General features: G+C 39.9%; 3 protein-coding genes and 1 long non-coding RNA gene across 4 annotated transcripts; 2 read left to right on the top strand and 2 right to left on the bottom strand.

Moving 5' to 3' along the window:
- Nucleotides 1-309: 309 nt before the first annotated feature.
- On the top strand, nucleotides 310-7,449 carry sh2d4ba (SH2 domain containing 4Ba). The gene is made up of 9 exons (XM_060871311.1): nucleotides 310-449; nucleotides 1,166-1,356; nucleotides 1,698-1,857; nucleotides 1,993-2,140; nucleotides 3,760-3,898; nucleotides 4,052-4,346; nucleotides 4,906-5,033; nucleotides 6,953-7,173; nucleotides 7,357-7,449. The coding sequence occupies exons 2-9, from the start codon at nucleotides 1,179-1,181 to the stop codon at nucleotides 7,447-7,449; spliced, it is 1,362 nt and encodes a 453-aa protein (XP_060727294.1). The 5' UTR covers nucleotides 310-449; nucleotides 1,166-1,178.
- Nucleotides 7,450-8,028: 579 nt separating this feature from the next.
- LOC132846917 (immunoglobulin kappa light chain-like) lies at nucleotides 8,029-10,368 on the bottom strand. The gene is made up of 4 exons (XM_060871719.1): nucleotides 10,226-10,368; nucleotides 9,593-9,881; nucleotides 9,286-9,323; nucleotides 8,029-8,491 (listed from the first exon to the last, which is right to left on the bottom strand). Exons 1-4 carry the CDS (start codon nucleotides 10,281-10,283, stop codon nucleotides 8,163-8,165), a joined length of 714 nt encoding a protein of 237 aa, XP_060727702.1. The 5' UTR covers nucleotides 10,284-10,368; the 3' UTR covers nucleotides 8,029-8,162.
- A 1,323-nt stretch (nucleotides 10,369-11,691) lies between these two features.
- On the bottom strand, nucleotides 11,692-12,340 carry LOC132846918 (uncharacterized). The gene is made up of 2 exons (XR_009648559.1): nucleotides 12,215-12,340; nucleotides 11,692-11,985 (listed from the first exon to the last, which is right to left on the bottom strand). It is a non-coding gene; the product is annotated as an uncharacterized LOC132846918 (long non-coding RNA).
- Nucleotides 12,341-14,282: 1,942 nt separating this feature from the next.
- On the top strand, nucleotides 14,283-25,682 carry lbh (LBH regulator of WNT signaling pathway). The gene is made up of 3 exons (XM_060871718.1): nucleotides 14,283-14,439; nucleotides 21,649-21,751; nucleotides 24,036-25,682. Exons 1-3 carry the CDS (start codon nucleotides 14,411-14,413, stop codon nucleotides 24,261-24,263), a joined length of 360 nt encoding a protein of 119 aa, XP_060727701.1. The 5' UTR covers nucleotides 14,283-14,410; the 3' UTR covers nucleotides 24,264-25,682.
- The last annotated feature ends 1,691 nt before the right edge of the window (nucleotides 25,683-27,373 follow it).

The raw sequence follows: 27,373 nt of genomic DNA, 5'->3' as shown, positions 1-27,373 counted from the left end.
AATAATATTTAGTTTAGTTACTTTCCTAATATATTTCTTTTCAAAACATTTAACAATTACACCTGAGTGCACCATCCATTAAGAACACACACACACACACACACACACACACACACGCTGATCGAGTTACACAGATCTTCAGCTTCACTGGTGTATGCTGTCAGGAGCTTCAATCCCCGTCAGTTTACCTTTACTTTACACCTGTAGGATTCATCCTAAAGCATATTAAAGCATATCATCGTCCAACGTTGACTACCAGCACTCATCATGACGTCGATGCGGCGTCATGGCTGTGGCTCATCAGTTTCACTAAGCTTCACCTGGCTCCTCTCCAGACCTCGGTGACACAGCGGGAAAACAAAGAGACAAGATAGAGACGGATTTGACCTGCCTACTCACCTGCACCATGACAGCTTTGGAGAAGGAGTGACTCCAGCACAATATCTCAGGTGTGTTTAATTCTGATTATTCTTTAGAGTTGGAAATATCATTGTAACGTATATATATATATATATATATATATATATATATATATATATATATATATATATATATATATATATACGTTACAATGATATTTCCAACTCTAAAGAATAATATATATATTATATATATTATATATTCCAACTCTAAAGAATAATATATATATTATATATATATATATATATATATATATATATATATATATATATATATATATATATATATATATATGTATGTATACGTAGAGGTTTTATTGACTTTAGTTCATATTATTTAACACGTACTGAAGGAATCAGCAGTGTCAGTGTAAAGATCAGTACATGTAAGATGCAGGAAAATCTATAGGTGCCTCCTAACCCGCTTATGTATACTCTGTGCCATTTTGTGAGCTCATTAGTGTGAGTAAAAAGAAGAAGAGGTGCACTTCAAGTGCCTGGATGATGCACTTATTCAACTGAAAAAAAAAAAAAACAAGCATGGAACGTTGGACACTTCATGCACATCACTTACGAAGCAGAAGATGATGCAGAGCTAACGGTTGCTGAGGCATGAGAAAAATAATAATAATAAGGATGTGTGGTTATAGGAAAAAGTCAACATCTGGGTGGTAAAAGGAACGTATATACTGTAAATTTGTAATGTTGTTTTTAATAGATTCTCTTTGTCTATTCTTGCCGTGGAGGTCGTAGTTCAAGATGATGCAACGGATTCTCCACGACATGTACGTGGAGCCAGAACTGCTGGCCGAGCTGAACGAGGAACAAAAGCAGATCCTCTTCTACAAGATTCGTCAGGAGCAGGTCCGGCGCTGGACGGAGTGTGAGGCGAAAGAAGAAAGCTCGGAGAAGACATCGTCTTCATCGTTGAGAGAAGGTGAGAACATTCAGCTTCTTAATGTCCTCAAAGGTGAAAGCCAGTTGTTTGCTCATGAGGTTTAGATGTTTTCCTAGAAATAAAGATGGCAGTTTCTTGGGGGGTCACCAGCTTAGTACTCGGGTTATTCGGCTTAGTACCTATGGCTTATCTGTCTAAGTGAACAAGTAAAAATGGCTCTGAAAATTACTCCATACTGTAACTCATCTCTTAGCTTGCTAGACGTTTTTTAGAGTAACCTAAAAAAAAAGTCCTGGATTTAAACCACTATAAAGGTACAAATTGCCAAGCTGCTTGGTTATCATAGTCAGGTCATCGTTCATGTGTGACGTTGTCCGCAGGTGAGAGAAAGGGAGTGCAGTGGCTCCGTGGCACTGATGGTGATGTGTGGGTGTGGGTGATGGGTGAAGGTCCTGGAGATAGACCATACGAGCAGATCGTCAAAGGGCTGATGGAGGAGAAAGCGCGAAGGCAGGCCCAGCTCGAGGCTCAGGAGCTGTGGTGGGTATCCGTAGGGAAGAAAGTGCAGCATATGGCAGGAAAAGACCTAAGCTTCTAAAGTGGAAGTTATAAGGCATTTGCTATTTAACTCAGTTAGCATCAACTCGAATTCTCTGTTTTTTTTCGCCCCTGAAGGCGAAAAAAAGAAGCCGAGATCAAGCAGAAGTTCAGGGACGCCATCGCTAAAGAGAAGGCACGTTTAGTAGCCGGGAAGTGGAAAGAGGAAGCAGAGGACCGGAAGGCTGCCAAGCAGGAAGAAGAGCGCATCCAGGCGGAGCTAAAGGTAAAGATGTTTTTCACAGTGGAGCTAATCCTGTATTCTTGACATTTTTGGACTTTTTTGCTTTTAACCTCAGTAGTTTTTGTTTGAGAGGAAAAAATAGATAAGCACGATAAGCCACAATAAGCTTTGTTTGTTTCCTGTTTATTCACAGAAGTCTGTAAATACAAGAACTTAGCTTATAAATTAATCTGGGATAGAAATTAGGGATTAAAAAAGCAAAGTGGCAGGGCACGGTGGCTTAGTGGTTAGCACGTTCGCCTCACACCTCCAGGTTGGGGGTTCGATTCCCGCCTCCGCCTTGTGTGTGTGGAGTTTGCATGTTCTACCCGTGCCTCGGGGTTTCCTCCGGGTACTCTGGTCCCCCCACCCCCCCGGTCCAAATATGAAAAATGAAATGAAAAATACGGATGAGTGAATGAATAAATACACTCTTTCTTGTATTTTGTATTGTATAATAACGCCTGACTCACTGCATTCTGGGAATTAGCATGACCCTGACTAGCCTAAACTAGCACTCTTTTTTGACGCTTTCAGAGTTTAGATTTATAACTTAATCTGTAGAATATAAGAACGCGCTACAGAACCAAGGCACAGGAGGTAATGTTTGTTCTTTATAGATCTCCGCTGAGGTCCATCAGTGATTCAGGGCTCAGGAATGAGATCTTCTCTAGAGAATATTAAATGACTTGTGTCCTGAAAATCCAATAAACCTGATCATGGATAAATGTATCACTTTATCACCACAGTGTTACCGGCTCACGTATCAGCGTAAAGTCTTTTTGGAAAAATGTTCGTAAATATTGAGGTAAAATTTCACTTGATTTGGAAATGGTTTTAATTTAGAAGGTCAAGTGCACAAGCAGGGGGGTATGAGTTTGCATGTTCTCCCCATGCCTCAGGGGTTTTCTCCCGGTACTCCGGTTTCCTCCCCCGGTCCAAAGACATGCATGGTAGGTTGATTGGCATCTCTGGAAAATTGTCCGTAGTGTGTGATTGTGTGAGTGAATGAGAGTGTGTGTGTTCCCTATGATGGGTTGGCACTCCGTCCAGGGTGTATCCTGCCTTGATGCCCGATGACGCCTGAGATAGGCACAGGCTCCCCGTGACCCGAGGTAGTTCGGATAAGCGGTAGAAAATGAATGAATGAATGAATGAATGAAAGTGCACAAGCAGCTGAAAGCACAAAATCAAGTAATCTCTCAAAAGCAAAAGTTCTGCTGACTCTTTTTTTTCCAATAAAAATATTTAATAATATATTATTAATCATTATAAATGAGCACTAAATCATTATACAGATTAAAGTAGAGTTAGCTGTCTAGCGTTACTTATCTTCACTTCATTTTCACAGTATTATTAGCTCATCTATCAACGTCTGAACTGAAACCATGTCGGTTTGGGGTTTTTTTCCCCCATGAAGTCTTCAGAACTGCTTTATGCAGGCTTCATTTATGTTCGTGTAATTATTCAGCCAAGTTATTTCCAGTTAAATGTAGATGATTATTCGTGTCATGTGTTTAGCGGCTTTGTTAGCATTAATTCAGGATTAGCTTTCTAATCCGAGCATGCCTTATGTACGCGAGGACGTCGTGTGTAAAGAGCAAGCTTTGTTTTGCATGAAGAAACGTGAGGAAGAAGAGAGGCAGATGGGAGAAGAAGAGGTTCGTTGTGCTGAGGAGAAGCGAGCGAAAGAGCTGTACGTGTCGCTGCAGCAGGAGCAAAGACAAAGCGAACACGATGACAAGGAGTGGGAAGAACAGCGTGAGTGTCCTCCTCGTGAATATGTCTTTTATCCTCCTGCTGCAGTCAGTAAAACCACAAAGATTCTCATGTAATAATAAAATATTTCTCAAGCCTGCCCCTGTATAGCTTTTCCTCCGTTTTACCCTTGATTTTAATTGGTACTATGTATAGTGCAGCGCTCTAAGGTGGCAGATGAGGAGATGATGAGGAGAGCACGCTGGGCGAGGGACGAGTACAAGCGCCAGTCCATCCGGGCCATGGAGAAAGGCCATTTCAAGCAGCAAATCCCCGTAAGCAGGAGACATAGCGCGATCGGAACAGAGCCATCAGACAAATCTCAGGATAACGTCCCGCCTTGTGGTAAAGAGCGTCCTCGAGCCGGGCTCCAGCCTGCAGAACCCCCGCTGTACCGCCGGAGGCAGAGTCGCAGACACAGCGGCACCGCAGCGCATCCGCTCATGGACAGGTGACTTTACTTCATAATGAGCATGTCATCATTCTTTCATTTCTTTCTTTTATTTCTCAATTGTTTTCTTGTGTAACAGCTTTTAAAGTATGTCTGAGTGATACTGAAAACTACTGAAAAAAAACATCACATAAAACACTCCGTCACATTCAATCTGTCTTTCGGGGCCTCGTTTTTCAGTTTGGTAGCAAAGTTATGTGCAAATATTTGCGTGAACGAAAAAGTTTTCTTTGTACCCATGAACACGGTTCATTTGCATTTAGCGACGCCCCCAAAACGCCATAAAAGGTCAAATGCACAGGCAGCTGGAAGCACGAAATGAGCTATCAGGGTACAGCCAGGATAAAGCAAAAAGAAAAGTTATTGTGATAATAAAAATATTAAATAGTATATCATAGTACTAATAAGAAGCAAGCATCTATAGATCACATGATAGCTCATTACATTAAGTCTACTGTATAATACTACTTTATACTTCCAGGCAAATCTGAAACCTTCTCTCGAACACTTCACTTAACAAAGAAATAAGTGAACTTTCTCCTACTCTCGTTCTTTGTAGCCCTGCCTGGGTTCGTGCTCCTCGTCCCAGCTCTAGAGAATCGCTCATACTGTGGTTCAACGAGGACCAGAAGCCGAAGAGGGCCGGATACGAACGGACGAGCAACACCGTCGCCACATGGTTTCATGGTAAACTAGCTATAAATATATCGTCGCTGTCGGGCGGAATCCTCGTATCTCCAAAACCGTTATTTTTTAGGAAATTAAAAAAACGCCGTACCTTATCTGCAGTGCACAGGGTTTAGTCCGCGTTGCAGTGGATTGTCTTGCGCTAAATTCCTGTCCTCAGACGAGCACCAGGGAGAGGGGGTCAAGATTTTTTTTTCTTTGAGCCCAGTGTTTTGAATACATTTACCTCAGAAGACGTGTTGATTCGTTGCGACTCTTCTTGAGGAGAAATATGCCGTGAAGCTCTCCCACGGAGTGAGGAAGAGGTGGACAGTTGAAGTGTCCAATGGAGTTAAGAGATTTGCGCTCAAGCTATTTTCAAGACTTTAGATTGGTTAAAAACTTGTAAAAATAACAGACCCACATGGGGACTGACCAATAGCATCGATATGTGAAAAAATATGAAATTGACCAAATTTGGACATATGAGGTTTCCGCCCGACAGCGACGATATACAAATGTTGGTTCTCGTGTGTTGTAAGCCAGGGTTTTATTCAGAATACAGATAAATGCTTTTATTAGTCATTGGATCAAACTTGTCATGCAGAAACACTGTTCTGCTAAATACACGCTAACCTTTTGACCTTCTGTGCATACTAACACTCCTGATACATCGGTTCCTGCTGTGTAAACTGAAACTTTCTAAGGTGTGTGTGTGTCTGTGTGTGTGTGTTAGAGAAATGACAGTTCTTAAATAATTCAGCTGTTTCGCTAGGCTAATTACTGCCTAAGTCCTGCCGCTTTTGTCCGTTACAGATGAATCTTAGTGTGACTCTTGTTTAATAGACAATAAAGCTGCCTAACGCACTCGCGAGTGTGTAAAATTCGATCAGTACAAGCAGCTCAAAAGATTCCTTTATTAACCTAATGAAGAGCCCTTGAGACAAGGATATATATACACACACCGATCACCGAGCGGAGAGTTCGAGTTACACCGACATGCCGTACGTAGGAAACAAGGTAACTAGATCATGCGCCATGATATGCTTAGCTCTCTCACAACAAAATTACTCCGTTTGGATTTTTCTGGAGCCCTGTTTGCTTAAGATTTGTTTTTTTTAAGAGATTCGTAATTAAACAGTTGGATTTTATGACTTTATTGCTTTTTTAATTTTTGTTTGGTTTGTTTGTTTTTTTTATGTTTTTAATTATTTGTTTTCTGGCTCTTTTTTTTCTTCATATAATTTTTAGGGCTCTATTTTCTTTTTTTACTTTTTTTATTATCTTTTTAATCATTTCACATATTTCTATTTCTATTTCTTTTTCATATTCTATCTGTTTTTTTTTCCGATTACTATTTTATTTTTTCAGATATTTTTTCCATTTCTTTTTATTTGTATGTTTGTTTGTTTGTTTTTTAAAGCTAAAGATTACTCCTACTGAAAAAAATCTTAATTTTAATTTTAAAATTTAAATTTACAAATTTAGAAATGGGGGCACGGTGGCTTAGTGGTTAGCACATTCGCCTCACACCTCCACGGTTGAGGGTTCGATTCCCGCCTCCGCCTTGTGTGTGTGGAGTTTGCATGTTCTCCCCGTGCCTGCGTGAGTGAATGAGAGTGTGTGTGTGTGTGTGTGTGTGTGTGCCCTGCGATGGGTTGGCACTCCTTCCAGGGTGTATCCTGCCTTGATGCCCGATGACGCCTGAGATAGGCACAGGCTCCCCGTGACCCGAGGTAGTTCGGATAAGCGGAATGAAGATGAAGATGAATGAATGAATGAATGAATGAATGAAATTTAGAAATTCCTCAATGAAACTATGAATCTATTTAAACTGTTTTTTTCCTCATTGGACAGAATTCAACTGAAAATTCAACTAAAACAAAAAATTCTGTCTACAGACATTTTGTGGCTATTTTCAGCTGATCTTCTCCTTACAGGAATAATTTCACGTGAGGACTCAGAGATGTTACTGATGAACAAAGCTGAAGGCTCCTTCCTGGTGCGAGTCAGCGAGAGAATCTGGGGTTACATTCTGTCATATCGCACAGCCACCAGCTTCAAACACTTCCTGATTGATGCCTCGGGGGATTATTACAGTTTTCTAGGAGTGGACCAGAACCGTCACGCTACTCTCGCTGACCTCATCGACTTTCACAAGGTGGGATAACAGGAGAGATTAACACTTAACACTCCTTACAGAGAAAATGGTTGCGTTCTAAAAAATCGGATGTTGCTTTTTCCATATCTTGGTTGGTTTAATATCATTTTTTTTTTTTTACTTTAAACTCAAAAAAAAAACTCAAAGTTCACTCGAGATGTAACGGTCCATCTTGGCTTTCAGGAGGAAGTCATTACCACCACTGGAAAGGAGCGGTTAAAGGAGGCGTGCAGGCAGATGGCGCCCCCTGGAGACTACGGAGGACTTTTTCCATAAAATCTTTACAATCGTTATTAACTCCTTGTTAGATGTTAGTCTCTATAACACAAGGCTGCATTCGACTAAAGGCCCTAAGTTGTAATTTATGTCCACTGACTTGTAAAAACTCCTTTTCAACTCGGAAATTCCTACTTCATAATACAGAGTTCGACAAATTACGTCAAATCAGCTCAACTCGTCAACGATCTTCTCAAGTTATTCCTCTAACACCACAACAATTTGCCAATGATTACGGTTTGTATTTATTAATGAAATACTAGATCGGATTACATTTTTTATTTTTATTTGTACGACTCTTCGAACAATGGACATTGGCAGAGAAATATATCAATTCTGGGTCTATAGTTTCAATCAATTTTTTTTTTTTTTTTTTTTACACTATTCAAACTTTTGCTCTGCTAATTCTCTGTTTAAAAAAATAGTTTGTTTCTTGGTGCACTGTTTCATGCACTGATGAGCAAGCACATGTGAACCAGATCTTATAGTCTCAAGAGAAAAAGATGAAAATGAAACGTCGGTTTAATATTTGTTTCAGGTTTGTGTACGTGAAAAAAGGAATAAACGGGATAAGATCTGGAGTATAAGGTTTTAATTGAACATTGTAGCTTTATTTTTATAGTAAAAGATTTGAAGCAACAAAGAATAAAGACTAGAGACGCGTTACACACAGAAAAAAACGCAACAGCTGAAAAAGCAGTGTGGTCGTTTGTTTAGCCGCACAGGTCCAGGCTGGTGCTCTGGCTCAGCGGTGTGGAAAGCGCTGGGTGACTCAGACGGCACGTGTAGGTTCTCCCGGAGCTCCAGCGCTGCTTAGTGAGCTTCAGAAGACTGGTCTGGGAGAAGGTGCCGTCGGCGTGACGCTCAGACGGAGTCGTCTGCACCTCGTCCCCTGTCACGCTGCTGCTGTTCTCAGACCAGGACACGGTAACGCTGTCAGGGTAAAAACCCCGAGCCACACACACCACACTGACATCACCGTCAGAGAGCGAAGAAACCGAGGGAGCGAGCAGGAGCAGGGACGGAGGAGAAGACGGACGAGCTGCACAGGACAACAAATTGGAAAGAGTTGAAACTGGAGATGTTCAGAGGTCAGTGAGAATGGCACTTTGGATATGGTAGAGAGAGAGTTCACTTTTTACACCAGGTCTAATGGTGTGAAAGTCCAAAGTCTAAAGTCTAATGGTCTTTGCCTTTGACCACTAGGTCAAAGGCAAATTAATTAATTTAATTATGAATTATTTCATGTGGTTGATTCTATTATTCTATTCATAAAAAAAAGGAAGAAAGAAAGGAAATAAATACAAATCGTCATCCAAAGTTGTTTTATTATTATTATTATTATTATTATTATTATTATTATTATTATATGCTAATTCATAATTTCAGTGATGATTTAAAAAGAAATAAATCGTAACATAAATGTTATTTAAAAATTAAGATGGAAATGTACCTTAAACGCATGTAGTCAATTATTCCTCAATTATTATTTTTTTAATTATTTAAACATAAAATAATGTAATCAGTTATTTGCACAAAAAAAGGTAAAATAGTAAAATTTGGTTAACTAAAATTTTTTTTATTTATGTACCAAAAGTTTTTGTTATTTAAAAATAAAAATGGAAATAAATGTTAATTGAATGTTTGTCGTTGTTGCTGAATAATTTTAAAAATAATACAATAAAATGATTAAATAAAAATAAAATTTGAGTATAAATTTAGTTCGATAAAGTTGTTTGATACTAAATATACGATCATGTGGCTGTTAAATTATATCTGGATAAAAATCACATCTATCTCACTTTTTATTAAATATAACAAAAAATTCAGACTCACCGATTCTTAACTCGGTGCCTCCGCCGATGCTGCCATGGCACTGTGACACAGCGCTGTACAAAAACCTTGTATCTCCAGCCCACTGCTCCTGCTTAGCCTGAACACCTCTGAACACAATCCTGAAGCTCCACCTGACAAAGCATCAGGAATTTCTTCCATGTGACTTGAGAAATCGTAACAGATGTGTATTCAAACATTTCCTGACTGGATCCGAGCTTCTGGATTGAACGGTGTGGATCCTCAGGACGACTGTGAGACTCAGGAGGTTTTTGTACGAGTGTTTAATTGAACTGCAGCACTGTGATGGTTGTCACAGATGATGCAGCCGCAGTAATACACGGCTTCGTCTTCAGCTTCCACTCGGGCGATGTTCAGGTACTCGTCTGCGCCGTTGTCCGTATAGGAGAACCTGCTGGACAGGCCGCTGGCTCTGGTGCCATCAGCTAGTAGGAACTTTGGAGTATCTCCAACTTTCTGCTGGTACCATGAAATGACCCAGCTTGTTGTAGTATCCCTCCTGCAGAGAATCTTTATATCCTGTCCTACATTGACATTTAAGATCTTCTCCTGGGTCAGATGCACTATGGCCTCGATCCCTGCAGAAACACAAAAATCCCAAATACTGTATTAGTGTGTGATCTTACGTTCTCACAGATCCAGCTGGATTTCCCACTGCATCAGACTAAATCTACAGACTTGATCATTTTAATGCTTGGTTTCATCTCTGTTCTGTAAAATAAAACCCTGACTGAAGGAATTAGACACTCGATATCTTCCAGTCTTTTTTCTTTTTTTACCTTGTTCCTCTAACGTGGTGTCCATTGTACAGATTGGAATGTTAATGTTATTTTATTCTCTCTTTTTTCTTTTTTTACAACATGGAAAACAATCGAGCGTGAACATGTGCATTGATATATTAGTTTCAGTGAAAATGTCTTACCAGAGAGAGAGAGCAGAGAGAGGAGTCCAGCGAGAGCCATAGTGACCAGGATCTTCATGGTGGACTATACTGGTGGAGATGATCACAGAGGAGAGATGAGTGAGTGAGTGATGTGCCGAGTGACGCTTTGCGGCTTATAAAGGGTACCAAGGTGGCACACTTGGTCACACACACACACACACACACACACACACACACACACACACACACACACACACACACACACACACACACACACACACACACACAAACACACACAAACTTTAACCACATTACTGGTTCTCTAAATATGTGCATGCATGTAAATAAATATAGCAAATAAACCAAATGTGCCTACAAGCTTCATAAGGTCAATTTTCATACATTTTATTTGGACACTTGGTCCTTTTTTGAGGGTTTGGTGATTGGTTAAATCTATAGGTAAATGTTTATAAACAGCAAGTTAATCTGGACTGTAAGCTCCATTTTAGAAGTGCACGTTGTTCGAGAATGACATTGGAGAAAGCAGAACTCCGTTAATAGTGTTTCATCCGGAGGCCCTGAATTTGCATACGACTTTCAGTTCTTGATCTTTTTATCCTTTTTTTTTCCATTTTTCCACCAGATTGCCTCATTTCGTTGAACCTTAACGTAGATTAAAAACTACATTTTTATATCCACAGATAAATGACGACCTGATGGTGGAAAATAAATAATGTTTTTCTGTGTAAACTCTTTTGGGTCTTTTGTACAGTACTGAGCAACATAAAAACTGTTCGTTAACTCTTCAGACCAAAATACTACTAATAATAAACTGGATAAATACTAATGCTTACCAGTTAGCATCGTCTACCTATAGTATTTTAATAATAATAATAATAATAATAATAATAATAATCTTGTTGTATAGCATGTTTATGTAGATAGATAGATAGATAGATAGATAGATAGATAGATAGATAGATAGATAGATAGATGAACTTCCATGCAAAACTGATAATAAATAAATTATTAACACAGATGTTCTGTATCATATACTGTATTATTCCTGACATGGTTCCATGACCTGTATTTAAGGTGGTTGTTATTTATACATCACATATATATGACATGACTCATGTCATAGTTAAGTTAGTTTAGTAATTAGTACATATGCCTTACTGTCACTCATCATTAGTTCATATTTAATCAGTATTAATTCAGGTTAAAAGGTTATTGCAGGTATATTCATGTAGTGTTAGTGAATCAACACCTTCTTGACCAATCAGAATCAAGTATTCTGGACATGTTTTACAGAATTCTTATGAATAATAACGGTTTAATCCGAAATGTAGCCTGATGTCATTAATATTAAACAATTACACGTTCTAAAATCTTATGCATGCATCTATGCTTGATTTTTAAATCGTGCCTGTTAAGAAAACAGGAGAGTTTGTTCAACCAAACGCTAGAATAAAAAAAAAAATCAATCCCAGGAGGCCACAGGGTCAATTATATAGAAGAACTTTATTATTGTATACTGTATTTTCAGATCTAAAGCAAGCTTCTAAAGAGCATGTGAACTTCTGAAATGCATCTCTATTTTATGTTTAGATTTCTGTTTAGCCACACAGGTCCAGGCTGGTGCTCTGGCTCAGCGGTGTGGAAAGCGCCGGGTGACTCAGACGGCACGTGTAGGTTCTCCCGGAGCTCCAGCGCTGCTTAGTGAGCTTCAGAAGACTGGTCTGGGAGAAGGTGCCGTCGGCGTGACTTCTCCTGACTCAAACTGTACGCCGCCAAACCTGACAGACAGGAGAATGACATGGACACAGTTACACATCTGCACAGATTTGGACTTTAAGATTTGGACATCTTTGGACAAGATGAGCAAAACTTGTAAATCATAGCTGTTAATGTAAAACCATCATCTTCATCGTAGGGTCAGGAGATCTGCTTCATCTCACCGATGCACACAAGTGTTTTACTTTTCATCTTTACTGAAGTTCATTACAGTGATAGTGATGGTCTTACCGGTGACGGTGAAGGAGAGCAGGAGTCCAGTGACTGACACTGTGTTCAGGATCATGGTGTGGAGATGATCAGAGAAGAACTGAGAGCCTTCTGATACATGGGTCTTATATTTCAATCAGAAACAAGACAGACCCATAGAGACAGAGAGAGAAAGAGGCAGGTGGTGGGAGTGTGTTTCAGTTCCTCATCCTTTTTGAATCTCGGTGCTATTTCTCAATATAGCTAAAGGGGAGAAACCCAACATGCTCTGCACACCTGCACAAATCAACCCCCTCACACACACACACACACACACACACACACACACACACACACACACACACACACACACACACACACACACACACACACACAGGAAGTAACCATGCATGAAAGCTTGTTTTGGATAATTATCTGAATCCTACCACTATACAGTATGTACACGTGTATCTTCTTATTTCTCTGTTACTTTGCTGTACTTAATATACAGTAAATGTGGAGGATTCTTGGGTCTAGAAATCTCCACCCAAATGCTGTGGTAATGAGGGGATCACTAACACACCTTGTGCATGGAAAAGTGTTGCTGTCATCATTGTGGCACACACACACACAAAAAAAACAATGTAAATGTACAGAACACACCAATAAAGTTCATTGCATGTATTTCTCCTCATTTTGAACTTTTTCCTCCATATTATTATTATTTCTTGGTCCTCAAGATGTTTGTTGTTGGTTCTTCTCATGTGAACTATTTTCACTCCAGCATTGGTAAATTATTTATGTAATCACAAATAGCATTATATGTAATAGTTTTAAACAAAACGTGATGTGCTTTCTTTAAATCCGCCACTACATGGCAGGCTTGTCAATCAAGGTACATCTCTAGTGACCAGCAGATGGCAGTGTTGATTAAATATAAACTCAAAAGTCTACTGGAAAGCCTTCAATGAAAAGTAGAGGTTATTATAGCAGTTATAAAAGTCTGTAATTTGATGTTGGATGGTCAAATGTATTATTTGTGTACAATATGCAATGAAATTCTTACATTATTTGCTGGAAAGTGCTCATTAAGCACACAGCACAGTAGTGATAAGGTTTTGTGTGTGTGTGTGTGTGTGTGTGTGTTGTGCTGGTACAATTATAATGCTAACCTGTACCCAGCCTTTATTACTTACTTTATCCTCATTAGTCCAGACTAAAGCTCACCTACGTGGAGATAACAAGACATTTATGAAGGAATCTATAATATAAAAGTTCCTCATTAACACAGTAAGAGAACTGAGCCAAGGATCATCAGGAGATCTTAAGATAAGATATGACTTCATGACTGTAGTAAAGTTACAGGTATACTGTAGATGCTGAGCTGCCGGTTTGTTGACCTGGTACAATACAGTGTATACACAAGTGAAGGAATAGAAACACTGAACTCTGGAGCAAAGATTGTTCGGAAAGCTTCTCAGAAGTCCGATAACTTCCCGAGGACGAAGCTCGGCCCTTATCTTCGTCTCAGACTAGTCAAAAGCAGTAGGATGAACATCATAAGTGATGACAATGCATGATTAGCTTTATTCCCTGCAGCATATTAATAGAATTTATAGTCAGACCTGCATTAATGAAGCAGTGTATTGTAATGATAATCTCTGAACATGATCACTACTACTTACTGGAATGCCTGGCACATTTGACCTTGTGATGACTTTGCACTAGTCTCCATGCAGAAAATGTATTATTTATGTTTTATATCTATTGATTTAGTTAAAAGGAAAAGATGTTTTATTGCATGTGGAATGCACTGATGTTTGTGTATATTGGTAAGACTGGGATGTGTGTGTGTGTGTGTGTGTGTGTGTGTGTGTGTGTGTGTGTGTGTGTGTGTGTGTGTGTGTGTGTGTGTGTGTGTGTGTGTGTGTGTGTGTCCAATGTCTCGAAGCCCTTGTTCCACTGTCGTCATCTAAACACGGCTGCTGATTGGTTCCCGTGTCATTCACGTCACCTTCTTTATTCCCACACTGCCATTCATGAATATTCTGCATCGAAGGGGCGTGGCTTCTTCGAAAGTCCCCGCCTCTTCCATAAAAGAGGAGCGTGGAGCGCGCGCCTGATAGTGTCAGTGCTGGGGATGAATAACTGACTGCTGTCCTTTAAACGCTTCAACAGTTTCATCCTGCCATTTAATTTCATCTGCACTGCTACAAATTCCATGTCGTGAAGCTCTTCATGACTGCCTACTATCCTCAGGTGTACCGGTAAGTTATTCCATCTTTCTTCTTCTTATTTCTTATTAATTTGTTATTATACACCTTGTTTGCGTTGTTGTTTTGTTTTTGTTTGTTTGTTTTGTTTGTTTCTTTGACAGCATTTGAACTCTTCTGTAAAACACAAATGAACTGTTCAGGATAAAAACCCACATGCAGTCTGAGTTTCATGGCTTGGTCCCAAACCACGTGGTCTTGATAATCTAGTGCACTTAATCCTATTGTTTTATGTGTGATATAGTGCGCGTGAGCACGAAGTGTGGAGTGATTGGGGACACAGCCTTAATGTCATCATGTCATCTTCATGACACCTGAATGGAATTCTAATGACATTAATCTGGATATTAGCTTATCAGTTGGTTGAACTGTAGAAAAACTCTACAGTACACCTAGATCTTCTATTTGTTTTGTTTTTATTTTTGTCCCAGTAGTAGTCGTGTGTCAGACTGATGTACTCAAGAATAAGGGTGTGCAAACTTTTGCACCAAACATAATCGTTGATTTATCTTGTGGAAAGATTACGTTTGTGGAAGATCCGGAGTCTGATCCAGGAACGCTGGCTGTGAGTCGGGAATACATCCTGGATGGGATGATAGTCCATCACCAGACATCTCACATGCTCATGCTCACACACACACACACACACACACAAACACACACTCACAAACACACACACTTGTTTGTGGAAAGAGAACCTGGAGCAAACCAAAACGTGGATCTCTGAGTAACCTGAGATCAGGATCGAACCAGGGACCTTTGCGTATGAAGCAGCAGTGCGACTCACTGCACCAGCCTGATGTTTTGTGTGTTTATTAGGGATTTTTTTTTATTCTTGAACTTTCCACCAACACAAATCAGGTTGATGATATTTACAGGTTTGTAAGTGAATCGATGTGGTTCAGATTCAAGAGTCGGTCCGACAGACTAATAACGATCTCAGAAACATAACGGCTTCATAAACCAGCCTGACTTTGAGGACCACTGCCCTACACTCTGACAAATAAAGGTACTCACTGTACTTTGTGTTGGTACCAGGTGTATCTCTAACCCAAAATAATGAAATGTTATTGGTTAGAAACGGTCTTTATTTTTTTGGACCTGGTATTCGAATTCGAAAGTGAAGAAAGCTGTAATGACTAGACTACATTCTAGACTTGCACTGGAAGTTTCACAGCGGTATTTCCACTCTGATCCTGCAATGCGGTCAATGTGAGTCATTCGGTTGTTACTTACTTTCCTAGTCTCTTTGAAAGGTCATGTTCCATTGTGTGGAATTGATTGATCCACCGTTGCTTAATGAAACAAGAAAATACCTGAATTTGTCTAGAGTCTAAAATAGCTCTGTATTGGATCAAAAGTTTAAGGCTGAAGTCACTTTAGAACCTGGCTATATCATCGCTCTCTTGCTCCCTTAACATCACTTAAACCTCATTTTATGCTTAGTACAGATACATCACCTGAGCTTGCAATCACCTGATCTTTCTTGAAGCACGAACTAGTCGCCTCACGCTTTAGCAAAGCAGAAAACACATACCCACCCCTGGGGTAAAAAAATGGAGAACCGTCAATAATAGCACTTCCGCAGCCACGTCGTTTAATGTTTATATAACCCCTTTGAACTGCTCTGCACTGTGAACAGGATGCATTGGCTTGACCTCCTTACCAGAACTTCAGAGCTCTGTCTCTTTGTGCGCTTACTGTTTTCCTGCAATCGCTTGCAATAGCTGGTGGTTTTTTTGCAAAAGCTCTTGATCTCTTCTCTTACAAAGGCCTTGTGTTTCCTCTTTAAACTCGTGTTTGAGGAAGCCTTGGTGATTCCAAAGACGTCTAACCAAAGTTCATGTTTGGTTATTTTTACTCTATAAACTGTTGCTTTTTACTTTTATTTGTAGATTTTTTTGATTGTTAGAATTATGGAAAGGTTTGAGTGGTAAATCGTTCGTCTTGTTGTAAAGAGCTTTGAAGGGATAACTTGTGCTTGGAGGAACAGGATGGACTAATTGTGTTTCCCAACGCTGTGTTCAGGCTTAAACTTTTAGAGGTTTCTTTCGGCTAATCTGAGCAAAACGGCTGAAAAATGGGCCTCATTGTATCCAGCATTGAGTTCATGCTCAAACAACCAAAGGAGGGGTTGAGGCTAATCTACAGTAACACCCTTAAAATCTCTTTGGTTTGAGAGGGTAAAATGTAGAACAGCTGCGATGGTCCTTTAGTGTTTAACGTAATAAACTACAGTAATAACGACGGAAAACGTGGCTTTTAGATTTGTCTTAATACTTTGATTCTCCGCTGATGTGACGAAGAACCAGTTGTGTCCAGTTCCAAGGCTGATTTTGATAAAAAGCCAGTTCTTCTAGTTAAAAATCTCTTCAGCTAAAAGCTCCATGTCGAGCTCCTTTTCTTTAAAGAACTGCTTGCTTTGCTTCTTCCCTGGCCTTTTGCTGGTGGTTTCCTTTTGCTATCTTGCAGCCCAGTAAGATATGACTAGAGAACCAAGAGAGTTTACAGTGTCGAGTTGAACACGGTGCCGGGAGTACAAACTCCTGTGATTTTGCTTAACCTCGGCACAGTCTTGACTCTAATCCTCTTCTAATGATATTTTTGGTCACTATCTTGCTTGAACCCATTTGCTTGTGCCCCATGTATACTGCTTTGGCAGGAGATACGCCATCGATACTTCCCTGCATTCTTTCCTGACCTTTTGCTTGCATCTGCCAGTCGTTTTTTGCTTGGCAAGCGCCATTGACCGTGTCTGCTTCCTTCCCTCTGGCTACCACACTGACTGCTAAGATATACAACCACAGCAGATGGGAAACGATGCCAGGTATGTGCAATCTAGTAGCCCTGTGAGTGTAGCATGTGTCAGCACCAAGAGACGGACCTGATGCATTGTGGGTCTTCCAGCCAGCCGACCAAGTGTAGAGTCTCGGTCGTTATAAATAAATTATCTTGACGTAGACTTTTGGAGGACAAACCTTGCACTTCAAAAGTCTTTATCATGATGCATACAGTATGTAGATCCTATCTCACCCCACCAACCGCCCAATGTGGTGTTTTTGTTGTTATTTTTTAAAGATAAAGAGGATCAGTCAGCATCTTTAGAGTGAATGCAGTGTTTCATAGTTTAAAGATGAAGCAGTGGAACTTGTAGCTTGTTTTAGATTCGTTTGATCTGTTTTTATGTACTTTTTTGTTTTAACAAACAACGACAGCATCGGCGTTGTTTTGTTTTACTAGCTCAGAGCGTTGAGGAAATTACCAGTGACTCACAGAAGAACAAAGAGCCGGCTTTTTTTTTTTAATTTCCCCAAACATCCTGAGCTGCTCAGGTTCGGTTAATCCGCTAGGCTGCGTTCTCCCATGGTTCCTATTAAAGCGGATGAAGAGATTTAGATGTCAGGAAGGCTCCAGGTTCAAATCTGCGCTGCTGTAGCGCTGTGTGTCCTGCCTAGAGATTAGAGACAAATCTTTAGTAATGCTTCCACAGCTGGATGATGAGCGTGAGCATGGCGAGGATAACACTGGAGTGTTTCAATATTAATGGCACCCACCCTTACATGATGATATTTCTACAATACTAGGTACACATCATGTTGTGTCAGACATGTCGCAGCATGTTGCTTAGTCTTGTATGCAAAATAGAAAGACTGGAAAAATCCCTCACTCTGACACTTTGCTTTCATGCTAAGAATAGCTCTTCTCAGCGCTAATGGTCCGCATCAATCCTTTTGACTTCTTGTTTGCTTTATGAAGGGCACTTCACCAGGGCTTCTAGAAATTTCCGATACCATGGAAACGAAGATGATGCGACGGATGACCTGGACTTTTTTTTTCGCAGCGATCGTGGAGTTTGAATTGTTGCACAAGTCTTTCTCCTCCTGCCCGCTTTTGTGTTTTATTAGAACAATGTTCTGTTATTCTTAGCAGAGCAGGATGTTTATGTAGCCTTAGAGCTGAAATATCGCTAGCAATGCTTGAGTGTTTAGATTTCAGGCACACTTCTCTGTAATCATTGCACATTCATTATGTCTGCGCACTCTCTCACTCTCTCTCTCTCTCTCTCTCTCTCTCTCTCTCTCTCTCTCTCTCTCTCACTGTCTCTCACTCTCTCTCTCTCTCTCTCTCTCTCTCTCTCTCTCTCTCTCTCTCACTGTCTCCCTCTCTCTCTCTCTCTCTCTCTCTCTCTCTCTCTCTCTCTCTCTCTCGCTGTCTCTCTCTCTCTCTCTCACACTGTCTCACTCTCTCTCTCTCTCTCTCACTGTCTCACTCTCTCTCTCTCTCACACACACTCTCTCTCTCGCTCTCTCTCACACTCGCTCTCTCTCTCTCTCTCACACTGTCTCTCACTCTCTCTCTCTCTCTCACACACTCTCTCACTGTCTCTCACTCTCTCACTCTCTCACTCTCTCGCTCTCTCGCTCTCACGCTCTCTCTCTCTCTCTCTCTCTCTCTCTCTCTCTCTCTCTCTCTCTCTCTCTCTCTCTACTTTTATTCCCATCACGTTTTAACAGCTGGAATACTCTAACGTTCAATTTCTGTAGTAAATATCACAGAGGATTGTGGGGGGGGAAAGGAGAGAACACTCACCATTGCATCCTAATTCCTAATAATGATGCTTTTCTTTCTTTCTTTCTTTCTTAGTTCCCTTTTATAGCTCTTTGTTTATTGTGCGTTTGTTATAATAATTGGATTTCCAGAAATTTTTCTAGCATTTTAGTGGATAGTTAAAGATGCTGTTAAATTCTGCATTCGATTGGTCGAAAGGTGACGTTTCCAGAATGTCTAATCGTTTAGGGTGTGGTCTCCATAGCAACATGACAAGGAACCACTTTGTTTTGCAAATGTTCCTCCACTATAAATGGGTAAAATAAATTACATGCTGTTGATTAGTGAATACAAAATTTTTTAAAAAGTGACAGGATATTCCATTTAAAGGAAGAAATCGGACTTCCTGGTTCCTCTGGTTCCTTTGCTTCTTTACACGTTGATGTTCTTATTTGTTTTTGCTTTAACAGTTTAATTTTTCTTTGTTTATTTATTTATTTATTTTTTTCTTGTGCCGTTTCTTATAAAAGGAATGCTACCTAAAGAGCACTTCAGGATCCTAGACGTTGAATAAACTCTGTGGCAGAAGATTTCCACACAAAAAAAAAAAATCAGGAATCCTGTCACTCTTTCCCTCATTGTAGAAACTGTAGAAATATGCAAAACGGGACACGCCCCCGATCTCTACAAGCCCCTCCCACGCCCACATTTCCACATTTGTAGTGTATTTACGATGATGGCTAACTGTTACTCGGCTCACTCGTTGTTTCCATAATGAATTAATACTCACTTGGCATGATGATGCTGAAATAGTTCTCCATAACATGACTAGCGCACTCTAACCAGCTAGCTCCCTTCAACAATTTGTTCAAACGAATATCAGCATAAACAACTTTTTTTTAAACGTTTTTTAGCTCAAGGTTACAGCTCCTACAACACATTTGCAAGGCTAAATGCACAAAGTTTGTTTATAAGAAGCAGATCAACGTCAGTAATCCAGAGATTTAGAGCCATCTGATGGTTGGCACTTAGTATGGAGGTGATGGAGGGATGAGATGACATTTGCTCGTGTCTAGGGTTTAATGATGAACATCATGGGACATCGCACAGGAAAAGCTGTTTAAACTGAAACATCCTGTGTCACCCTGCGTGCTCCGATGTTTCTTCAGTTCCCCATTTCCTGTCCAACCTGCAATCTATTCCCACACTGGCTTTGTCTTTTATTGTGCCATCTCGTTAGCTTTATTTACTAATCTCCTCATCCACTGGGCAGATACGTTAACAGTTCATATGATCATCGTGGATGTACCTGGTAGCTTTATAGTTAATGGTAGCTGATATGATGTTGAAGGGTTAGATGTTTTCTCCTGTAAGCTGTTAGTTAGAACAAAATCTAAGTAGAATGCTGATGTATTGAAACGTTTCAGATCCAGAATAGTCCGTGAGAGGTCTGGGAACTTTTCCTTTTTTTTTAATCTTGTTTCACCCCAAGCTTCTATAAATGCTCTTGCTGGAGTTTATTTAGCTGGACCCATCATGTTTGTGTGTGTGTGCATGTGTGCCCACACTGACCACTACACCAGCAAACTTTTAAATAACTTGTGTGAGAAAGAAACTCAAGCGCAGTCTCAGCTGGTCCAGGAATAGATGCTCGCCCTGTACAGCCAGTACGATGTTTCTCCTGCACACCGCACCATAAAATTGCTTTTTAGAGGGCTGAAATTTCTGACAGTTTTTTGTGCACGTTGGGCAATGCACATTGACCCGAGTGGCCTCTTTTATGCTGCAGAAACCGAATGGAAAATTCTTTGTGGAGGTTCTTGGTGTCGGATCCATGCGATGGTCTCCTGCACACCCACAACGGTTTCATAATGACTGTGATGTGCACACACACTCGTTTTATATGTGTGTATTTGTGTGTGTGTGTGTGTGTGTGTGTGTGTGTGTGTGTATATATATATATACACATACATACACATACATACACACACACACAAAGTGCAGAGTTATGGACCATCCACCTCATCGTGGTAGAACGCTTTGGTTGCTTGAGGATCTTCTGTAGAACAATTGTTGTTGTTCGTCAGAGGTACAAACCAAAGAATGCTGTATCGCTATCAATGCGAGATACATGTGGTGTTTGTAAGTCGTGATGATTACAATAATATGGCTTTAAACTTTTAGAGCGGGTAAAGGTGCAAGAAGATCTTTTGGATTGTCTGGAATGAATTTACTTGTTTCCTTATATATTTAAAAAAAAAAAAAAAATTATTTCCCTTGACTGGGCTCTCACCTGGACTCTTATTTTGTAGAATTCTACATGTAATGTTAAAGAACCATGAAGGAGCCATTCATAGAACCATGAATCTTTCCATTTTGGATGATCTTGGAAAAGAAAAAATGTTCCTGTGTTTCTCAAGGGATTTATCTTGCTACATGAGTCAAGCTTGAAAGCTTTTGATGCTCTGGTGTTCTACAGATCATAACGTGCCCAGTGAAGATTTCTTTGGTATTCTACTGATAAAATGCTGTGGAAGGCAAAAAAAAATTAATTTTAATAAACAGTACCTCGTTTGGCAGATCCAACATATTATTAGCCTTTCTGACCTGACCTTTGACCTCTGTGTGTGTGTGTGTGTGTGTGTGTTTTGGCAGCTCTGTGTTTGTGCCGTGCCGTGAGATGACAGAAGTGATGATCAGCAGCACTCCAATGGAGGACATACGGCTCAGCCCAAGCAAAGACCGCCTCACTTTCCAGGTACTCAAAATTTCTATCCGCTTCACAGCAAAACGAGTAAAAAAAAAAAAACATTGTTGTGTTTTCTATCACTTCAAGGAATCGCTGGTTGCTTTCACACCAAGTCATATTGAGATTTTCAGGCCAGGCTTAACATCGTTGTCTTCCGTTCAGAAGGTGGCCTCAGACAGTGAATTGTGCTTCTTTTTCATTTCTTAAAAATGTAAGAAAATTTGAATAAAAAAAAGGAAGAGGACCGCAAGCGGTGCAGTGTCTCGAATGAATACCTATGTATTGTTCAGCGGTAAAGCAGGACCTAAATCAGAAGGCAGAAGTGTGAAGGCTGCATTTGCATTTGATTAAAATGGAGTAGCTGCACATTGTTACTCTTTCGAGCTACTTGATGAACGTTACTTAGCAAACTTACTGTACAAATTGTCTGTCACTCAAAATATGCTAGGGAGCTTTCCTTTGTTTGTTTGTTTGTTTGTTTGTTTTTCAGTAAAGCAGTGAGTAGTGCAGTCCTCATTAGCATATTACCCAGACTGCTGTTTGAGGTCTCTTCTCCTCTCCTCGTATCTCTTCTCCTCTCCAGCTGCACTCCTCAGGGACTGCTCTCTCTCTCATTGTCTCTCGTTAGTGCACAAAGATTAATGCTCTCGAGCTATTTAAAGCATGTGTGTGTGTGTGTGTGTGTGTGTGTGTGATAATTGAGGTGCTGAACCATGCAAGGATTTGATGCCGCCATCACGGCTCATATAAAATCTGACAGTCATGCCGGCTGCTGATGTTTTTTCTGGCTTCTGCGAGACAGACGAGTCTGGACGGAAAGCAGGGTCCTGTCACACGCTCTGACAGCTTCAAGAGAAATTTACGAATACGTTCAGGCTGCAGGCTTTGTGTCGTGTTGCACAGAAGTCTCGTCCTCGACAGTCTCCAGCCATCCTTCCTGTCCCTTTTTGTTTTTCTGCCTGTAACCCAGGAAAAAAGCAACGTTTTTAAGTGTTCAGTAAAACACATAAAGATGTGATGTAACGGGAAGTTTACGAGGGTCGGGATGACGAGAGAAAGCGGTCAAAAATAATTTTTTTTTATTTAATATGGTTGACCCTGAAGTGTTTTTAAAAATATAAAATGCATATAAAATTTGGAGGTTTCTTTGTTTCTGAGGATTATTGAACTCTTCCTTTTTCCCTTTCATCATCTCAGGCTGTATTTGAGACCATAGTTTAATTCTTTGATTCTTTTTATCTCACCCAAATTGAAATCTGAGCTGATGCAATGACTGTCTCTCACCTCCCTCTCTCCTGACCTTTCCTCTGTTAGGCCTCTTTTCCCAGACCATGACATCTCTATCCCTTTGGTCCACGTAACAAAACGGAGCTAAAAATATGAGTCGGGACGACCGATTCTCAGGCAAAATGAAGCTTTTGGGTATGTTCCTCTTCCCCAAGCCAAGAATGAAGAATATAAATAAGGATGCAGAGGGTGCGTGAGAACCTACAGGAGACCAGCCCATGTTCGTCCATGTTCTTCCATTCCTATAAGTTGTTTCAACCTTATGCCGGGGGTTCTCAGGCAATTTTGTGTCTTGGTGACGCACGCAGAACTCTCACACATGTTGAATTTCATCTCTCTGTGACACACACATTCATTCCTTTGCCCTGTCTGGTGCTGACAGTGTAGTGATGGATTTCAGGGTAGAAAGCGTATTGCACATCTGAAGCCTGCTATAGATTTCACCTTGAGGATGGAATAAGATGCAGTCTGGAAAAAAGGGTTTTGAAACTGGCTGCTTTTTACATAAAACCTTTAATTTTCCCAGTGGTCAAAAAAATTGAGTTTGCTCCTGTTGTGTTGTGTCTATGTTGATCATTGTATATTTTTTGTCATGTCTCATTCCACTGCTCATGCTGTTAATATGAAGCCCATTTGAAAACCACGTCTCGCACTCAAAGACAACCGAGTCTTGACTCATTTGAGATCAGACCTCCCAACCATTCATTTGTTTATGCTTCCATTAAGTCCAATTCCATTCCACTGTCATACTGGCAAAAAGTCTTAAACGTATTAAAACGAGTGACTAAATGCACTGTTTGATAAGTAAAGTTGTAAGCTGATACTGTGGTGTACTGAACCTGTGATCATTTAGCGCTGAAGATTTCTCACTGTATCATTTCACTTACACTTCCTAATGTGGAAACTTTTCTGGTAGAAATTGTCCTGTTCTGGAAACCGTTTAAAATTTGACACTTTATTAAGAGCAACCGAAGAAAAATGACTTTTTTTTTTTCCTCTCTCGCAGATCTTTCCAGATCCGTCGGACATGGAGCGCTGCTGCAAGCTGAAGGACCGCCTTCCGTCCATTGTGGTGGAGGCGACGGAGGGCGAGGTGGAGAGCGGAGAGCTGCGCTGGCCTCCCGAAGAGTTCCAGATCAGCCAGGGAGAGGGAGATGAAGAAGAGGACGAAGAGGAGGAGGAGGAGATGAACAGGAACATACAACAGGGACAGCAAACGCAAAGAAAGGACTGATGAATAAGCACGCACTCCAAATATACACACACAAAAACACACACAGACACACAAAAGCATCATTTTAAGAGTACTTCAGCGAGAAAAGTAGGAAAGCGACAAAAAGCGATACTGATCTCACACCTGGTGCTTAAATTTAGAGCTTTATGAATACAGTCCCCCTGATTGACTTATCAATCCTCCCATCATGCACTCTCATGTTCACTTCATAAAAGATTCTCACATCGAGTTCATTTTAAGCCTAAACGCAAACCAGCATCGTCACCCTTCATAACACATTGCCGTCTCTCGCTCATTCTCACACTCCCTCCTGTTCTCGCGCGAACATTTTCTCTCACGTGAATATCCATATAGAGTTATGCATATGTTCATCTGTGAGTGAGGAAGACTTTAGTCCCTGGATTTTTTATTTATTTTTATTTTTTTTTACCCTGACAAGTGCAAGCTCCCTTATGAAGAACTTGCGAAACCATAAATGATCACACAGAGCCAGTGTTTCTTCTCTTCTTTTTTTTGGATGATAATCATAAACCTGATTGATTGATTGATTTCGGAGGTTAACAATGTTAAGTGACAGTACAGGGTTAAACAGCAATGGCGTACGGACTGTTCTGTTTTCACTGTTTGAAGAATTATTTTCCAGCGCTAAACATTTCAAATTCGAGCCATGTGTCATGACACACAGCGAAACAGAGCCGCGAGGCTTATTTAGCACTGAAGTTATAAACTGTGTAGGATGTTATTGCTAAGTCTAGTTTAGCCTAGTCACTGTTAGGTTTTGGTTTTATTTTTGGTAACTATTTTCCATTTAATACTGTATGTAAATAGATTTTGTACACAGCAATAGTCATTTTCACTGTGAATATCTGCATGTAGTTGTTCGTCTTTGTACATAGATAAGATTCTCTTCATCTAGCTAATGATTGGCACTCAGTGAGTGAAGAAAAATCCAAATTAAATACAATGATTTCATGCTAATCACATTCTTTTTCCCCCCTCCTTTGGTTTAAACATCGTTCATTAAGTTTCATGTGCGGATCCAGAATGTGATTGACATAATCCTCTTCCCTCGGTGGAAAGGTTACAAAAGGTCACCTTGGCACTGAGAGCACCTTTGTATATTGACACAATGTCTAGCCTTTATTTTCATTTTTGAAAGGTCTGTTTCTTGTGTACTTCTTGGTTATGTACTGTATAAAGGCTTTGGTCTCTCCCTCTGTGTGTGTGCGTGTGTGTGTGTGTGTGCGTGCTTGTGCGTTATGAGGGTCACGTGTGTGCAAGGGTCCTCTGTGTGAACCGCATGTAGATTTGCTCTGTATTTTGTGTACAGCTCAGGGAGAACAGCTGCCATTTTGTCTCAGTTTTGATTTTTTTCCCCCGTCTTTACCTTTTTTTTTGTAAATAAACCTTTGGAACATACTTTAGAACACGGTGTTGTATTTTATGTGAATGTGTGTACATTAAAACCGAGCATTTTATATAAATGTGTGAGGTAAAAATAGTAAATGTGAGCATTTTGTGTGTGAAGTAAAACTTGTAAATGTGAGCAGTTTGTGTGTGAGGTAAAACTAGTAAATATGAGAATTTTATAAAATGTGTGAGGTACAAATAGTAAATGTATTTTGTGTGAATGTCTGAGGTAAAACTGCTAAATATGGTATGTGTGAGGTAAAATTCGAACATTATTTATTTAAATATATATAAATATATATTATTTAAATGATTATTTATATTATTATATTGGTTCTCCCTCACTAATTAGTTATTTATATTAATAAATATTTTTTTTATAAATATCTTGACGAGGACAGATTCCTGTAGATGAATAAATAATTAGTATTTAAATACCTGTATATATAAATATATATATAAGGTGTGAGGTAGAATGGTTACCCTAATTAAGTCCACTTATTAGAGCAAGCCCTTAGTTTTCTACTTTTTGTTCTGTTTAGCATGTAAAACAAATATCTTAAAAACTTTCGGTTTCACTTCCTTTTGCAGCGGCTTTAAAGCAATGTGGCTTGACTTCCTGCAAAACACTGTGTGCGTTTGTGTGTGTGTGTGCGTTCGTTCTGTGCACGGTACGTGAATGCATCATACTGTATTTAGTTGCACAAACCGCATTGTGCCTTCCTGCCTTCCCAAACTTACCTCGAGCCTTGCACACTTCCTCTGTACAAGCTGAGGGCTTTTGCATTCGTATGTCTTTGTTTCTTATAAAGCCCCTGACCACAGGACAGCTGTCAGATCCAGATGAAATGCAGTAGTTACAGTAGCAGGGTTTTTTTTTTTTTTTTTTTGCTGTAACATGGCAAATGCAATGGTTTGTGATGTTTCAGTTCTAAGGACCACATGAATGACACTGTAAGGAAAAGAAATCTACACTAGTTAAACAGATCTGAGAATCTAGTTACTAAAAATTAAATTTCCATAAACATTGACATAATGTACCAGTTATAAAAATGTGTGCTTTTCTTTTCTGTATTTGTCTATCCTTGCACAAGAATTGGTCATCCTGTTTAAGCCTGATGTCTGTTTCTATTTTTGGAACTATGTGACTTTCTATGCAACTGAGAGTAGCCTCTCCTGGTGTCTTGGATTTGTTTACTCGGCCATTTATCAGCTTTTCCCAAGCCACTTTTTCTGTGATTCAATAACATGCACATGCTGTACCAGGTGCATTCAGCCTTAAATTAGCAGCCTCCGTGAACTAAAAAAGAATATTTTGTCAGGCTAAAGAACTGCAGTAACCAGCTATTTTTTTTAAAGCCAGTCTCTCGGGGCCCAAAGCCAGTCTGCAATTTTTTTGTTTCAACATCTGAGCAGAAATACTAGACAAGCACCACCTGACTTGACATGAATAGAGATGCTATGGAGCAAGAAATTGATTGTTTGTGTGAGGTAAAATAAATCAATGTGATCCTTTTATATAAATGTGTGAGGTAAAACAAGTAAATGTGAGCCTTTTTTCTAAATGTGTGAGGTAAAACTAGTAAATGTGAGCCTTTTATGTAAATGTGTGAGGTAAAGCTAGTAAATGTGAGCCTTTTATGTAAATGTGTGAGGTAAAAACTAGTAAATGTGAGCCTTTTATGTAAATGTGTGAGGTA

This window comes from Tachysurus vachellii, chromosome 6 (genome assembly GCF_030014155.1).
Source record: "Tachysurus vachellii isolate PV-2020 chromosome 6, HZAU_Pvac_v1, whole genome shotgun sequence".
NCBI classification, from domain to species: domain Eukaryota; kingdom Metazoa; phylum Chordata; class Actinopteri; order Siluriformes; family Bagridae; genus Tachysurus; species Tachysurus vachellii.
This window is presented reverse-complemented; position numbering and strand designations above follow the sequence as displayed.

What these genes read in the sequence shown, in the direction of transcription:
- LOC132846917 (XM_060871719.1), bottom strand. Translation starts at nt 10,283, where the DNA reads ATGAAGATCCTGGTCACTATGGCTCTCGCTGGACTCCTCTCTCTGCTC. An exon ending in GGCTGCATCATCTGTGACAA is followed by an intron (nt 9,324 to 9,592) that starts CCATCACAGTGC and finishes TGTGTCACAGTG; the next exon opens with CCATGGCAGCATCGGCGGAG. An exon ending in AGGCACCGAGTTAAGAATCG is followed by an intron (nt 8,492 to 9,285) that starts GTGAGTCTGAAT and finishes TGTCCTGTGCAG; the next exon opens with CTCGTCCGTCTTCTCCTCCG.
- sh2d4ba (XM_060871311.1), top strand. Translation starts at nt 1,179, where the DNA reads ATGATGCAACGGATTCTCCACGACATGTACGTGGAGCCAGAACTGCTG. An exon ending in CAAGGAGTGGGAAGAACAGC is followed by an intron (nt 3,899 to 4,051) that starts GTGAGTGTCCTC and finishes TACTATGTATAG; the next exon opens with TGCAGCGCTCTAAGGTGGCA. An exon ending in ACCTCATCGACTTTCACAAG is followed by an intron (nt 7,174 to 7,356) that starts GTGGGATAACAG and finishes CTTGGCTTTCAG; the next exon opens with GAGGAAGTCATTACCACCAC.
- lbh (XM_060871718.1), top strand. Translation starts at nt 14,411, where the DNA reads ATGACTGCCTACTATCCTCAGGTGTACCG. An exon ending in TACTATCCTCAGGTGTACCG is followed by an intron (nt 14,440 to 21,648) that starts GTAAGTTATTCC and finishes GTGTTTTGGCAG; the next exon opens with CTCTGTGTTTGTGCCGTGCC. An exon ending in AAGACCGCCTCACTTTCCAG is followed by an intron (nt 21,752 to 24,035) that starts GTACTCAAAATT and finishes CCTCTCTCGCAG; the next exon opens with ATCTTTCCAGATCCGTCGGA.